The 17,165-nt window shown below is 39.9% G+C and overlaps 1 protein-coding gene across 1 annotated transcript in view; it reads left to right on the top strand.

The window, feature by feature from the left end:
- Window positions 1–17,165, top strand: part of HDAC9 (histone deacetylase 9) — an 828,595-nt gene that overhangs the window by 590,155 nt on the left and 221,275 nt on the right. The window contains exon 15 of the mRNA XM_036327963.1: window positions 2,786–2,919. Coding sequence (XP_036183856.1) covers window positions 2,786–2,919 — 134 coding nt within the window. The remainder of the gene's footprint in view (window positions 1–2,785; window positions 2,920–17,165) is intronic.

Here is a 17,165-nt window from a genome sequence, read left to right as displayed (position 1 = left end):
TGCCTCCTCAGCAGCGCTAAGGATGTCTGACTGCAGTTTAGGCCTGCTCCCCGCTGGCAAGTGGACATCCCCCGAGGGGTTCTGGGCTGCCAGAGGGATGTCTGATTGCCATCTTAGGCCCAATCCCCCAGGGAGCGGGCCTAAGCCAACAGCTGGTCATCCCCTGAGGGGTCCCAGACTGCGAGAGGGCACAGGCCAGGCTGAGGGACGCCCCCTCCCTGCCGAGTGCACAAATTTTTGTGTACCGGGCCTCTAGTAGATATATAAAGATGAACACATTAAATGCCCATTTTAGAGATACTTGCCACTAGGATGATAAGATATAAAATAAAAGGTATTATGCTAAAGAAGGCTACAAGACTTCTAGGAATCCAAGGAGATCTATTAGTTAGGTTCATCAAGGAAGGCTTCATAAGGGAGATATCTGACCTAGTTCTTGCATCTTTTCATTTATAGGATGGGGCAAAAGTACGTTTACAATTGTTCCTATGGAAAATAAATACAATAATTAATAAAATAATAATATGAGAGTAAAATCTGTGTTTCTCATACTCACTACTTTTGCTCCTCTGTACGTATGTTTATTTATTCATTAAAAATATTTTTGAGAATCTACTATATCCCAAGCATATTTCCAGAGACTAAGAGTTCAGAGGTTAAACAGTACAACTCTAGTCTGTGCTTTCATAGATCATACCAGATGAAGAAATACATAATTTACAAGTTATACACCAATTAAATAATGTGATAAATGCTCTGAAAACCTAGAAGATGCTGTGAGTGTATGTGGTAGGAGACCCAATTTAGAGATCTCAGGGAATGCTTTGTTGAGGAAGTGACATTAAAACAGCCTTGAAGAATGAATAGGAATTAGCCAAATGAAGGCTGGAAGGAAGAATTTTGGCATAGATGGAACAGCATGTATGAAGAATGCAAGGCTGGTATGATTATGATCCCTTTGTGAAATGGAAGGTAGGCCTTTGTGGGAGAAGTAAGAGATCAGGAGATGGAGGTGTGTGCTGTGAAGCTGGAGAAAAGGGGAGGGGCCTATCTATATGCTGACCTTGAGAAAAGGCAATCCCATCAGCTACTGTTGTGTGGCAGATGGGATAGAGTGAAGTCGGGTAACCTATTACAGGGCTATCTCAGGAGTTCAGATTAGAGGTAATAAATAGCACCTTGGGTTGATTGTATATGGTTTTGGCATTGGAGATAAGAAGTAATTCAAGACGTACTTTGGAAGAAAAATACACACTACATGTTTTTTCATTGGATGAGGAGTGTCAAGAGGAGACTAAGATTCCTTGCAGGAACAATGGTGGATCATGTTGTCCTTTCCCGAAATGAGGAAAAGGTGTGAGGTTTAAGATCATGAACTCAAAGCTGAGACATCCAAATAGAGACTGTGAATGGGTAATTGAATAGACAACTGTGCAAATGTACTGCTAAGAGAAGAGATCGGTTCTGAGGCTGACAGTGTGAAAGACTCAGGGGTCTAGAGATAGATTTTGAGGCTATTTGAGGGTTAAGAATGAGTATTATATATACTTAGATGTAATTATTACCACATGGTTTCAAAATATATATGTCATTCTTCTGCATGATTTTAGTATACTCAGGAACAAATATTTTCACTTCTGGAGTAATATTTTTCTAACATGATACTTAAGTCAAAGGGGGAATAAAATTCATTCATTAATTAAACTTACTTTATAACACAAATACTTGGTACTTAGCTGTTTTTGAATAGATACTTGCTTTTGCTTTTTAATACCTTAACATGGATTCATTCCCCAGAGAGTGTATTTTGATGCTAATTTATTGGAATATGGGTTAAATAATTTCTTATGACAGGTAATTTTGTAATATGTGTCTTTCCCCTCCCCCTCCCCCGCCAGGAATTGGATTAGGGGTGGAAATCTTTACAAAATTAACCAGTTATAATTATAATGTAATTTGTTACTTTAATAAGTCCTATTTTATGTATCTTTAATAGTTCATTTCATCAAATTTTTATAAAATCTTTCCCAGCATAGGGTCTAACTGAAATATGAAATATGTTAACTCATGGTTAAAAGCAGATTTATTCATTAAGTATCTCTGTAATTTTTACTGAAGGGATTGCAATTGACTTATTTTTTTTAAAAGAAATACTGCAATTGTCCCACAATATTATAAGATCTACAATACCCATATTGCTTACAGATTGGCCTAAATTATTTAAAAAAAGCACAGTAAGCAAAGGAGAAACCTTTTCTGCACAACTTTGAAGGCGTTGCTAAGCAGAACAGGCAAGCAGTTGGAAAATCTTCCAATTTATTACAAAGATGTAACCTGATCTAAAAATGAGGCTAGAATTACTCATGAAATAAATTTGCAATTGAAAGTCAGCTCATTTTGTGGCTTTAACGATAAAATGTAAACCTCTACTAAATTGAGTTATCTGTCAAAAATACTTCATAATGATTTAAGATACCCTAAACTTCGTTTTTGTTTTTTAGTCTAAAGTTTTAAAATATGTTTTTTTAAATATCACTATCTTCATGTACTTTACAGATTTACTAAGCTAGGGTCTGAGGGCTGATTAATCCAGGGGTTGATTTTTTGCTTATATGTCTAGATACACAGGACTCAGTACCTCTTACATGCTCCTAGGAATTGATGGATATGTATTATTTCTCTATTAGTAAATTTATTTGAAAAAGAATGCCTTTCTGAGTAATCATATTGTCATCTAACTATGTATCGTTACTCAGTCTTGTGCTGTGTGTTCTTTGTCCGGCAGGGATTGCCTATGACCCTCTGATGCTGAAACACCAGTGCATTTGTGGCAATTCCACCACCCACCCTGAGCATGCTGGACGGATACAGAGCATCTGGTCACGGCTGCAAGAAACTGGGCTGCTAAATAAATGTGAGGTAATCCTGAATTGGCCACACTCTTTTACTTACTTAAATAAATCATGCAAAGGGGCCAGTATTCATTTGGGTAGCAGTAGAAAAATGTTAGCTCTGTAGCACCAACACCATGATTGATGAACCATCATCCATCGGCACTAGTAGCATAGAACTGATGACCTGACTGGCTTGGGCACACAGTAGGTACTTAGCCAGTGTTGACGGACTGAGTAGCTGCCTAATGCGTGTGCTATCATTGCAGCATTTGTTTTGTAGACATGCTAGCATTCCTATATCCAGGTAGATATCATTTCTTGAGTTAATGGAGAAACTCTTCACAAACTCTTAAGTGCTAAATGCTAAGTAGTTATTATTTTGTGTTATAAGCTCTACTGAACTCATATGTCAGTGTTGTCTCATGGAAATGAATTTATTTAGAAGATTAACTGTCCTTTTACCAAGAAGAGTCATTGTTTTTACTGATGTGGCTGTTGTTTTTATATTTGTATGGTACAGGGTTGAATACTTTTATCAATATTTCTTTAGACTCATTTCTATAGGTTCCTGATGAGTCCCATTTTTTATTTAGAAAAATCTGTTTATTTAGGCTTTCAAAGATTAAAAGTAAAAGTGATGAACAATTCAAAAAGGCTCCCATTTTTAAGAAGAAATTAAATGGATAATATTTTTATTATAGTTATGTCATGAGGAAACTGATACATTGAAACCATATTAAAGTTATTATACTGTGATTAAGGAGGAATCTTTTTTTTAATTATTTTTTGAGTTAATTAGTTTTTGGCAACCCAAAATGAAGTCAAGAAAATTCCCATTCGAAGCTAATTTAGTTTTAAGTGAAACTCTATATTTCAGTTGAAATAGGAATGCCAAAGCGGATGGGATGCCTTTCAGAGTAGCTGCACTGGCTGATGTTTGATAGCATGGGTAACGCCCATCTGATCATCTTCTCTGCAAAATAGTAAAAATAACTAACTTTTGAAGATGCACTTATTCGTTCAATGCATTCATTTCTAATGATAAATTATTTTCCTCTTTCATTTTCTCTTTCGAAGATGAATAACCTATCTCATCTTACAGGGGAACTAAATCGTTCTATTGAGTACCTCAAATCCTAGATAATGTCCCTAGGTCATTGAGCAGCTGGGACGGGGAATGAGTACTCCAGAGCAGTGGTGCAGATTTAGTTTCACAAGTTTTATTGTATGTTTATAGTGGAATTGTCAAATGTTTTTCGTATTTAGCGTTCTGATTTTGACTAAATGTATCCTTTATCTCTTTATCTCAAAACCCCAAGTGAAGGAATTTGAGCGAGATTTATTTATCTCATTCTTTCCTGAATGAAAGTGTGTTAGTCACCTTTTGCTGGTAGCATCCATATTAAATGGCAGACGGCTTTCATACTCTTTGCTAAATTTTATTTTTTTTATTTTACTTTTTGTTCATCCTCATTCAAGGCTATTTTTCCATTGATTTTTGAGAGAGAGCAGAAGAGAGAGCAGAGGAGGAGAGAGAGAAATGAAACCTCGATGTGAGAGAGACACATCAATGGGTTGCTTCTCACACTCACCCAGACTGGGCCTGGCATCAAACCTGCAACCCAGGTATGTGCCCTGGACTGGAATCAAAGCTCTGACCCTTTAGTGCTTGGGCTGATGCTCTAGCCACTGAGAAACACAGCCAGAGCTCTTTGGTAAATTTTAGAGTTAGTGTTAAGGTTGCCATGGTATTAACAATACAGTTTGGAGGCCAAACCACTCTGTTGTCTGCACAATCCCATCTGGAGCCCATAAACCACCAAGGGACTCATTTGCAGTGGACTGGTCTTAATGGACATTTATTCATGTGAACATTCCTGTCTCACTTTTTAAAAAAATATATATTTTATTGATTTATTTAGAGAGAGAGGAAGGAAGAGGGATAGAAAGATAGAAACATCCATGAGAGAGAAACATCATCGATCAGCCACCTCCTCCACACCCCCCACAGGGGATTGAGCACACAACTCGGGCATGTGCCCTGACTGGGAATGGAACCAGTGGCCTCTTGGCTGAACTACACTAGCTGGGCTCACTTTTCACATCTACTGTAAATGTTTCCCAGCTTGGCAGTCTTTCTGTGCTTTGCTCAGGGAAGGCATTGCTGTTTACATCTTTTCACTTTCAGGTCTTTGTTGTACCCTGGAGCCTTACCCCGGCCACTCCAAATTAGCAATGACTTGTCACAGCACTCAGTGGGTTGTTAGATTGTGGTGTTTTTTACATCTCTTAACTGAAGGAACACTGTTTATAAGCGGAGCAAAGTACAGAAATATATGGTCCACAACCGTCTTCAAATCTGTCTGTTACCATCCATTTCTGCCCAGTCTTCCTTTTCATTTCCTCATACATCACATTATTTTAGTCGTGTATTATTGGAAACCACGAAAGTTCATCCATAGGACACATGGACTGATGTAAGAGCAGACCCAGGTGAAACGCCAGAAGCACTGGGGGTTTGATGAGGATATATGAGTGAGTCTGGTCCCAGACCAGTAAGCTAGGTAAGAGTCTCTTTGGCAAACAACCACACAATAAGTAGTGCACTTGAAAGCCCAGATCAGAAGAGTTGATCTTAATGAAGACCAAGCACAAAAGGATGGTCCAAAACTTCACAATAATGCTAACATAATGCTTCACTAGATGTCTGCTTTATTTTTTTTTAAACTATATTTTATTGATTTTTTACAGAGAGGAAGGGAGAGGAATAGAGAGTTAGAAACATCGATGGAGAGAAACATCGATTAGCTGCCTCCTGCACACACCCTACTGGGGATGTGCCTGCAACCAAGGTACATGCCCTTGACTGGAATTGAACTGGGGACCCTTCAGTCCGCAGGCCGACGCTCTATCCACTGAGCCAAACCGGTCAGGGCAGATGTCTGCTTTCTTAAGGGATGAAATTGTTGCCTATGTGTGTTTATTTGCTCCTCTATTATCAAATATCAATGACTTTATGCTGACCTAATCCAAAATATAAAGTAGAATTTCTAAAATCATTAAAAAATAATTTAACTTTAAGGCATCTAGGATGCAACATCCCTTTGCCTCTGTATGAATGATTTTAAAATATAAAGTGGCATTTTGGGAAATGATCATTAGCTAAACAAATGTTATCCTTTTCTATAGATTTTAATGTTCTATATAAGAAAAAACATACTATCAAAAGATATAAAACATAGAACCAAAAGAAACACGACTTAATGTCTCTTCTTGATTATTTCTACCAGAAGAGCAGAGGTTGAGGAAATGAAATAAAAGGAACATACAGGGATTGTTGTAGACCAGTTTAGCACACTCAGAAATAGCAGAATCTATTTTCTTAGCCAGTAATCTCCCCAGTAAGCACAACTGATACATGTCCATTGTGAATTTTATTGTAAAGTTTTTATTTGACACATTAATTCTAATATACACATTTATTAATATACTAGGGGCCCAGTGCATGAATTCGTGCACCTTGAAAGGAACTGTGGGCCACGAGGCTGCAGTGGGCCCAGGGGCGGGTCTCGGCCCATCCTCTGCACCCCTACCCTGCCCCTCCTGCTTTGGCCCGTGGTCCCCTGTCTGCAAGCAGCCCCCTCCCACTGTTGCCACTCCCACGCACTGATGCTGACAGCGCTGGCCTCACTCACACCTGCTGACAGCGCAGAGCAATTGGGGCCATCGCCAGCAGTGGTGTGAGCGGGGCCAATGCGGTCAGCAGGTGCGAGTGGTGGCTCCTGCCCCGATTGCCCCTCAGGAGCAGGGGGAGGTGGAGAAGCACTCAGGGCAATTGGGGCCGTACTGGGTGCCGGCAGTGGGTGTGAGGGGGCTGTTGCCAGCAGCCGGTGCAAGTGAGGCCATTGCTGGCAGCGGGTGTGAGCAGCGCCTGCTGGCCCTGATCACCCCTCAGTAGCAGGGGGAGGTAGAAAAGCCCTGAGGGGCGTTCAGGGCCAGCAGTCGCCGCTTGCACCTGCTGACTGCACCAAGCAATCAGGGCTGGCGCCGGGTGCCGGCAGCAGGTGTGAGCGCCGAGTGGGACCGTGGTGCGCAGGAGCAAAGAATTTTCAGTAACCACCAGAGGCTCAGCGACTGTTGCCCTGTTTTGGTCTGGCGCCCCCACTCACCTGCTCCACAATCCCACCGTGGCCAATGCCCACCATGTTCTACTTGCGCCTCTGATGGTCAGCACATGTCATAGCGACCGGTTGTTCGGCCGTTCAGTCTTTTTGCATATTAGCCTTTTATTATATAGGATTTTTAAACCCTCTCCAAGGATTCTAACCTTTCTATCTCAAGCCACATTAATTTGAAAATTTCAATGCTGTGGGGGAAAAAAGCAAACCCCAAAACATGCAACAAACCTTTCAGCAGTTCACCACAACTCATTATAGTCAGAAGCTGAAAAGCCAGGAGAAAAGCACACCATAAATGGCAAGAGATTGGGTTCATGGGGATGCATTATCTGATTGAGAGGCAAGAAGGTTCTTATGCTAACGAGCCTCCTGGCTAGTGTTCATGAGCCTTCTAAAGCAATCAAGGCCAATGACAGTATCTTCCAATTGAACTTGACTTTCTCAGTCCAAGAGAAGTTAAGTTCCAGTTTGGATGTGAATGAACATTTACCTTGATGGCTCAAGGACTGACGGAGAATCAGGTCTGCCTTTCTAAGTTGCCTAGAGTTAGCGTCCAGCTCTGTTCCGTGGGTATGTCTACAGCAAGCTTTCCTGAGAAGGTAAACTCTGTGTGTCTCGGACTTCGGGGAATTTGAGTACGAGTCGTGGTGAATACATTATGGCTCTCTCTTGAGTGGTATGGACAAATTCCTCTCCTGGTTGTGAAAATAAGAACTCAACTCAATTGTTTTATTAGATTTTATTGAAAAGGGTATGTTCAAATAAGAAATAACATATGCAAGTTGGGCAATGTATTGTTTTCCACTATCCAGATAGCAATCTGCCATCTTTGAACACAATTTTCCTGCCATTGTCTGTATAGCTGCCATAGATAGGGATCAACCTGTGCTTTTTTTTTTTTTAAATAACATAATCAATGTGTGTGTATATATATATATATATATATATATATATATATGTGTATATATATATATATATATATATATATATATTCATCTCCAATTTTTATTACAAGGCATTTTTAAAAATTATTTATATATATTTTTTGTTGATAGTATTACATATAGCTCTCATTTTCCCCCTTTACTCCTTTCTCTCATCCCCTCACCCTCCCTTCTCCCAGTTCTTCACTATCCTATTTTCCATGTCCATAGGCTATATATACAACTATATAAGTTCTCTGGTTTCTCTCTTCTCATCCCACCACCCCCACATCGAGGTATGCCAGTCTGTTCCATGCCTCCATGCTTCAGGTCTTATTTTGTTGGTCAGTTCATTTTGTTCATTAAATCCATGTGCTTTAGAGAAGGAGTTGACAGAGCTCTGGGGACTTATACCTGGCCAGCAAGCAGAAACCTGTGGCTAGGTAAATGATTCATTCATTGATTACAGTGGGGCTCAAAATATTAGCATATATTAGAATGTTAGCATCCCCTGGAGGCTTGTTAAAACAGTGGTTTGGGGGGCTCCAGCCCGAGTTTCAGATTTAATAGGAGTAGGGTTTGAGAATTTGCATTCCTAACATGCGTGTGGGTAATCCTGATACTGCTGATCTGGGCACCACACTTTGAAAACAGGGATCTATCCATTGAACAGTATCTATCAAGAATTTGCATTTTCCAGGCTTCTGTGTTCAGAGCTGCAGATACAATACTGAGAAGAAGCATCCCCTGCCTTCAAGGAGGTTACCATCTGGTGGGATCACAAAAATAAATAGGTCATTAAACTCCCAAGGGGATTTATATTGCAGCAATTTTAAAGACTCATTGATCGAGCTGGGGGAATACCTAAAACGAGAAAGACTGTGGTCAGCAGCCTCCGTAGTCTTAACAGCCTCAGAGGGGCCCTCTGAGCAAGAGAGAGAGGAAGAGATACCATATATCAGAGTGCAACGGAGGAAGTATGCCAGACCTCATGTTGCAGATCTTGCCCTCCTTTATTCTATCTATAGTCAAGCTCCTTTGTCTGTTTAGATTACTGTTTCCCTGGGACAGAGTGCAAGGGGTCCCGGTTCTGCTGGCACACAGAGAAGAGCCAGCTTCCCTCAGTCAACAGCGTAGCCAGTTTTGCAATTCAACAATGATATGATAGAAGAGAGAGCAATTTGAAAGCACTGGGAGAGCTCAATTGTTTCAAAACAATAGACTGGTCCACAAATCAAATTTATGTGTTGTGTCATTTCATTTAGCAATGTAGCACATTAACCAAAATGGATGCCTCAGAGGTTATTGTTCAACATTAGCGTTGACCTTAGTCCTGCCCTCAATTATCTGTGTACTTTTGTCAAAACATTTAACCTCACCGATGAGGGTGCCGGGCAGCATCCCTTCCAGCTTCTGTGTTGTATGGAGTTAGATGGCTGAGGAGTTCATTTAGAACATAACCCTTTCTTTGGTTAAGAGCAGACAGCATTTGTCGGCTGTTTTAGTAAACACACTGCTTTTAGTTTGTAAGCTGTAGTGTAAATTGGCCGTGCTTACTAGTCCTGATTAGCAGCCAGAGAAAACCTTGGTCCTCATTGTGTTAGGTTACCATGGTTCCGTGGGTTAACTTTTTTTGGCATGACGTGGCGCTGTTTTTGAAAAATTGAAGTGCTTCATATTCCTCCACAACCAGTACCATTTACTTTCCCCCTGCTGAAGCACCCATACTTAGTTTAGTGATTTGGTCGGGAGCAAAATGCAAAACCAGCAGCTCTCTGGTCACCGTGAGAAAGAGATCTCGAGAGGTCCTTTGGTGTCCTCTTGAGGAACAGGCTCGTGGACAAGGTCCCCAGGTTTCTGACGTGTGTGTGCCCCCGAGGGAAAGAATGCGCTCGCCTGGGTTTGGGAAATTGCGGAGATGGACCCATCATCTGTTAGAAATGCACTGGCAGTTGTTTTTCCAGAAGTGCTCATGACTCTCAGCCCCACCAAGCCACCCACAGACATTTGCTTGCTCTCACATTTGTTTTGAGAATAACAACGTTTTATAATGCTTTTGTTGGATTGCACATTATGTGGACTCCGCGTTGCCTCTTTGTGACCAGTATTGAATAACTTTGCTTCGCTTAATTCCTAAGTAAAAAGCATAAGCAGCACGCTGTGCTGCAATCTTTTAACTCTTATTTAAGCACCAACACAAAGTAATGACAAAACAATTCTGGGCCCCCAAACCAAGCGCCCGCTGCCCCTCTAGAACTCCTCTGCAGTTCCAGTGAGAGAAGTGGGGAGCTGGTCCAGTGCAGTCTCCGGACGCCAAAGAGCTCAGGGCTGGCGTATCCAGCACATGTTCCTGCACACTCACAGGTGATTTTCAAATACCTTTTGCAAATCGAAACAAAGAAGTGCAATACCCTTCGGAGGAACCCTTTGGAATGTGCAGGTTTTCTGACCTCAGTGCTACAGAGCACTGACGCCTGCAAGTTCACGGAAATGCAATTAAACATTTGTTTTATAGAGAATCTAACTAGATGGCAGCACATAACAGCTTACTGCTTTGTTTAGTTTGAAAAAAAAAGTGTTTTTGTGTTTTAGAATCGAACACAAAGCAGTAAAAAAACTCAAGCAGAAAGGCTTGTGAGTTGTCTCTAAGGATGTAGCAGACTTAGGATGCAGTACAAACGATCGAGATGTGATGAGTAAACCAATGTGTTAAGTCATTATTCTGAAGGAGATTTGTACACCACAGCAGAGTGGCCCCGGGCAGATAAATACCTTAATGCTTGCGCAGCCTATAATAAGAATTAAGGTGATTCAGAATTGTTTGTTTGGATTTTTATTTCTGCAAAAAAAAAAAAAAAAAAGAAGAAGAAGAAGAAGAATATGGAAAATGACCAATCAAAGGAAAGAAGACACACTGCCCTTCAGAATCCCTCTGGAAAGTAATACAGGGTTTTTAGAGCATTGGCCTGTGCACTGAAGGGCCCTGGTTCAGTTCCTGGTCACATACCTGGGTTGCAAATTCAATCTTGGGCCAGGTCTGGGTCCCTGTGGGAGACAGCCAATTGATGTGTCTTTCTCACATGGATGTTTCTCTTTCTCTCTCTCTCTCTCTCTCTCTCTCTCTCTCTCTCCCCTCACCCCATCCCTCCACTCATCTCTCCCTCCCTTCCCCTCTTTGTAAAAAAATCAATGGAAAAAATGTCCTCAAGTGAGGATTAACAACCAAAACAAACAAATAAACAAACAAAAAACCCCAGCAACTTATTTACCAAATATTTATTGAAAGCGAAGTTCTGTTTTTCAACCATCTGAAAATTGCAGTGTTAAAGTAACAGAAAATGTTTATTGTGACAATTTACTTTATACATGATTACTATATTTAAAAAAGCAGTACTTTAACCTAAACCATTGCAATGCTCATTTACAATGATGTTTAAAAATAATTATAAATGTAGGAGATTCAGTTGCATGAAAATTGTGAAAATTGAGCAATTCCACTTAGAGATAACTTTTTTTTTAACTTTCTGATGAGCATAATCATTTGAAATGGGTGGGAATCAAATTTTAATATATATATATATATATATATATATATATATATATATATATATATATATTATACTTTTTAGCACTCAGACTTTTTACTGGAATTTGTTTTTTTTCTGAAATGCTTTTGAAATTGCTCTATGTCCTAAAATATTTTTAAATAAGTTGTAATGACTGAGCCTGGGCTGTGTGGCTTAGGAGTTGAGTGTTGCCCCAAGGACCAGAGGGTGTGGTTTAATTTCCTGGTCAGGGCACATGCCCGGGTTGCTGGCTCAATCCCTAGTAGAGCGCATGCAGGAGGCAGCCCATTGATGATGCTCCTCTCTCATCAATGTTTTATCTCTCTATCCCTCTCCCTTCCTCTCTCTCTAAAAAAATCAATAAAAACATTTTTTAAAAATAATGTAATGAGTGAATCAAGAAGTGTTACAGGCAAGTAGAAGCCACTTACAGATTTTTTTTTTTACCTCCCAGGCTTTTCCATGCCCACTGTTTAACTACTCTTTAGTCCCTACTGTTGGCCAGTCAGTACAGCATCACTGTCTTGAGCTCACTTACAAACAGGAAGAAAGGACATCCAACACGTGGTTCTCCACCGAGGCTGCCCTTGGACATCCACAGGTGGCTCTAAGCACCTGAAGGCCCAGGCTGTGCTCAAAGTTAAGCAGAAGCTCTGGAGGTGGGACCCAGGAATCCATAGTTTTTCAGCTTCTACAGCTTATTCCAAGTCACAGGTGATGTTAAAAATCTTGGCCCCAAAAATGCAACTTAAGTTTATGAAGTTTCAACTTCATACGCTAACTGCAGTCGAGACAAGTGAATGGAGCCAAATATTTGGAAATGGAGAGGAACCAAAGTTAGCATTTACCTGGAAAGCATCAGTGGCACTAACTCCAAAGTTACACATATAAAAATATTTTAAATTGGGAAAATTGTCCATCATTTTAAAGTTAAAGGCTAAGAATATGAGTTTAAAAATTACTCTTCTTTTTCAATTATAATTAAATATATAAAAATGGACTTCAAAGAATAGAGTTTGTTTGAAAACTCTCATAGTCAGATCTCCTCCCTTGCCTCAACCATAGTAATCCATCATTTCAATTATTATATTTGCTTGCCTAAGGCAAACATGTAAATTAACATAAAGAATATTTTATTGAGTTTTTATTGTGTTTAAGGTTATTTCACATAGAATCTTATTATTTTGGGCTGAAAGGAGGCTTTGAAAAAATTTGGACAGCCCTGGCCAGTGTGGCTCAGTTGGTTGGGTGTCTTCCCATGCACGGAAAGGTTGCGGGTTCAATTCCCTATCAGGGCACAAGCCCGAGATCTGGGCTGGATCCCCAGGAGGGGGCATGCAGGAGACAGCTGCTCCAATATTTCACTGTCTCCCCACTCCCTTCCTCTCTAAAAATCAATTAAAAAATTAAAAGAAATAATTTGGGTAAACCTCCTTATGGTTATATATGAAGAAACAATGGTCCTGAGATGTAACTCATAGCTGGCTATGATCACATTAAGGACCCATGAGAATCAGTACCCAGAACTCAGGACACTTGGCTTACAATCCACTGTCTTTCCATGTGACCAACAAAAAGAACCAAAAGCCTGCTGGGCCACCTGCCTCCCTCCAGTTTTCAGTACCTTTTCTTTATCAGGAAATTGTGGGGAGAACAATTTATTAGATGCTGAAGAATCTATAGAAGGAGAGAATGCAGTTGGGGGAAGAGCATAGAACCTTCTTTTATGTTACATTGAAAGAAGCAGTTATGTGAAAACTCCAGTAGGTACACCTGGGCATATGCATGTGACCACATTTTTTTCGTTGTTTAAGAGAGAAAAGTGTATCAAGAATAATGACCAGGCCATGAACCAATTCATTAAATGTAAGTATGGAATTTGTAACAGTGGATAACTGTGACACTCATAAGTCATTTATGATTTTTTAATTCTGTAAGTTGCAGCCCTGTGGATTTTTGTTGGAAAAAAAAATCTCCCTCTATTTAGGGACATTGGATGAAATATTTCCAGAAAATGGAATATTTTAGTGGAAATTCTTGCCTACTATGTCACCACTTTGAAAATGATTAAAGAAAATGGGGTCTCCCCCAGCAGAGGCAGGTACTTTTTTGACTTGTCAGATTGAAGCTGGACATTTTCTCTTCGTTTGGAACTGCCACAAAATGAGCCCTTTCATGTCCTCAATAATACCAAACCAATGCAATCCATCTGTTCTGCTAAATTATTTCTAGTTCCCTAACCAAAGGCACTGCTTTTTCATGCATTTTATCATGATTTTATGCCCTTTATTATATTTTACAAAAGGTTCTGATTCCTCCAGGGCCAATGAGAACTGATTAGGACACTGGCCTCCGTCCAGGCTTTGAACACAGAAGGGGAAGGAATAGAACTGTTTCCTTTTTTCCCTGCTCCTTGGCAGAAAAAAAAATGTTTAAAAAGAATCTATACCGTGTGTGTGCTCTGTGTGTGGGTGGGTGTGGGCAGGCTGCATTTTATCCTGTCACAGTATGACTTTGTAGATCGTGTTCAGAACATTCCTTCTATAATCAGGTTGCATTAATGGGTTTCTTTCAGAAAGACTGCTTCTTTAGGAAAGAACCGGGGTGTTGTGAGACTCAATGACATGGTCATTTTAAACTAGTCAAACTTCAAACCAGAATGCAGACTGGGGTTCGGAACTGAGCCGGCATCCCCAGGTGCGCAGCACAGGGTAGGCACCTCCCTGAACATTCATTCCTTCCCGAACAGGAGAGAAGGAACTGCCCAAGTGCTAGGCACAGAGGATGAAAACAGAATGACGAACACATCCCACATTGCAGGGTCTCTTGATTAAGAACATGAGAGAAGAGCTAGCCATAGGCTTGCTTTCCCAAGTCCCTAACAGCAAGGTAGTGAAGACCTGTATTTGGAAATACCCAAAAGAACGCCATCTCTTCAATGCATTGTGTTTCCAAATATACTCAGAATTCTCAAAGAAAACATTTTGGTCAGAGTCATAGAAGACTTTAGATAGACATCCTACAGACTGTCTCTGAGAACGGAAATCAGTATCTCCCTAAATTATGATTATCTGAGCACTTTACCCCATTTTATGACTCATTATGCCATTGACCTTTGACTCAAGAGAGCATCATGAGAGAAATAAGGGATAAAGGGTACACAGGAAATAGAAAATATGGGAAGGGATTAAGTGAAAATATCTATATTTAAACATAAACACGTAACCTAATAAATTACTCACAATAATACCAGAAAATGAAAACTGTTGGAGACCTCAATTTGAGAGGAAAAGTGAAGTTGACAAATGTAAGACATCTGATAAAAATGAGGCAAAATGGAAGTACTCCAGGGGACGCTGAGTAAGAGAGAAGGAAAGCTGTTGCCATTTCAGTATTTTCAGCTTAGTCATCCTTCAAGTTCCCATAGCAGTGCCCTGTGAGATATAAATCTCAAAACATGCTTTCTCCAGATCCTTTTTCCAGGTAGACATTTTTCATATTGCATTGTTTTTCACCCCACAGCTTTCTGTAGGAATATGCAGGTCCTGCGTGTGGGTCTTACTCTCCAGCAACCATAGAAGCAGACGTGATGATTAAGAATAAGTGTTCCTTATCTTTAGTGTAATTGTTGTTTAAAAGAACTATATTTTATAATAATAAAAAGGGCCAGTGTAAAATACTTCCTGGGAGTCAAAAGGAAGGAAAGAAGGGGGGAAAAGTGAAATCAAAACAGTAAAATGAACCGTGTTACATTTTAATAGTGACAAGTTACACTAGAGTGTAAACCAGAATAAGCACATGTCCAATAGGCTGGCCAGTTGTTCTATCCTTACTCTTCGTTAGCTGATATCACTTAAGGGGATGACTGATACTCAAGTATAGCAGGAGTTCTCTTATGATGTCTCAGCACTTGAGTTATTGTCAATAATTGAATCATGATAGCAGGTTATTTTTTCAAATGTGCAAATGTGTGATTGAGAAAATGAGAAAGGAGTTGGGGCAAGCATAGAGTGTATGACTGTAAATATATGTGACTGGTGAATGAAACATAAAAGATATATTTCTTATTACTGGTATTTAATGGCATACCAGAGGCAGAAATTCAGTTTCAGAGCTGAAAAATATATTTATAGAAAAAGAAGAAAAAATCAATGAAACTTTATGATATCAGTCAAAATGTGGGTCTGATTATTAACTTTAGAACTGACATTATTTAAGACATAGATGATTCACTGTATGAACTTATAAAATATGAGTAGCTATGGAATTCTTAGGTTCATAGAAGTGAGATCTGGAAGCCCTGTGGTTTCACAGTGTTCATTATTCTGCTGGATAGAACTAGTTGCTTCAGTCTGGTTTCCAGTCCTCTGCTCTTTCCAGTTTTAGATGACTCAGACCATGGATTTGCCACTGTTTATCTTGGATTTTCCAGCAGCTGAAATCTCAGTTAAAATGTTTCTCTTTAATATTGACTTTGAACGTTTGCTTCCTATTTTTCTCTCATGTCTTCTCATTCTATTGCTTTGGTTGTTCTGCTCTTCCATAAACATTTTCAAATTTAATGTTTATCATTGAGTCACAGATGCCAATAATGTGTTTATTTATTGATCAGGGCAATGGTTGATCAGATGGCCATCACACATTTGCCTTTGTCTTCAGCATCACTTACCTGGTTTCATTTCAATTTAATTATTGCCTACCTTGGAATAATTTCTCTGAAACATAGTTTTATTCCTCTAGAAATGTAAATTGGGTGTCAAAAGGGGGGAACTTCAATGCTGTGACAAAGGAAATTCCATAAGCATTTATTTGTTTAGCAAGTAATGGCACAGTGTCAAGAAATTTCCATTTTCTATCACTCCTGTTACCCCTTGGGTCTCCCACCATCTCCCCCCCCCCCCCCAGCCCTGTTACATGACTTATTTTCAGTGACAAGCACAGCTCTGCCCTCTACACAGTAAAACCCTAGGAAGTGTCAGTAAGTCCAGGCTTCCGGCTGCTCACACATCCACAGCTGCCACATCCCCGTAAATTAGGGAGGTTGAATATGGATGTGCCCTGGTCCTGAGGGAGGTGCTGTTGTCACGTGAGGTTTCTGTGTCACCTGGTGATCCCTGGGCAGGGACATGAAAGGACAGATTCTCTTCGAAGTTCACTGAATGCCGTTCTCTTCTAATCCATTGCCTTATAAGTACCTTATTATGATACATATTTTAAGTGAAATATTAACACTATCTGGGTAATTTTAGGAAACAGCAATTTTAAAAAGTTGGGCTAATTCACTTCATACACCAACATGATGTTTCTTGGGCCCACAGACATGCCAGCTGAGAACTGTGGCCACAGACTGACTAGCTGAGCTTTAACTTAATGTATGGTTTTGTCTTTCAAAGGACTGTTCTTTCTTAGGTGAAGTGAAAGTCTGTACCTAGCAGGTGTGTAGAAATATTGCCTGGGTCTAGAGTGTCTCAGCCTGTCTCTGGTTAAGCAGTGGTTATCATTTTTGTTTCATTCCCATTCTGTCACAAACTAATGCTTTTATAAAGTGTATTAAAAATGAAACACTACAAAAATGAAAATTGATTGAAGGACATACAAGATTAT

The sequence above is a fragment of the Myotis myotis genome, unplaced genomic scaffold (genome assembly GCF_014108235.1).
Source record: "Myotis myotis isolate mMyoMyo1 unplaced genomic scaffold, mMyoMyo1.p scaffold_m19_p_11, whole genome shotgun sequence".
In the NCBI taxonomy this organism is placed as follows: domain Eukaryota; kingdom Metazoa; phylum Chordata; class Mammalia; order Chiroptera; family Vespertilionidae; genus Myotis; species Myotis myotis.
The sequence above is the reverse complement of the archived record's forward strand: the minus strand, read 5'-3'. Positions and strand labels throughout refer to the sequence as shown.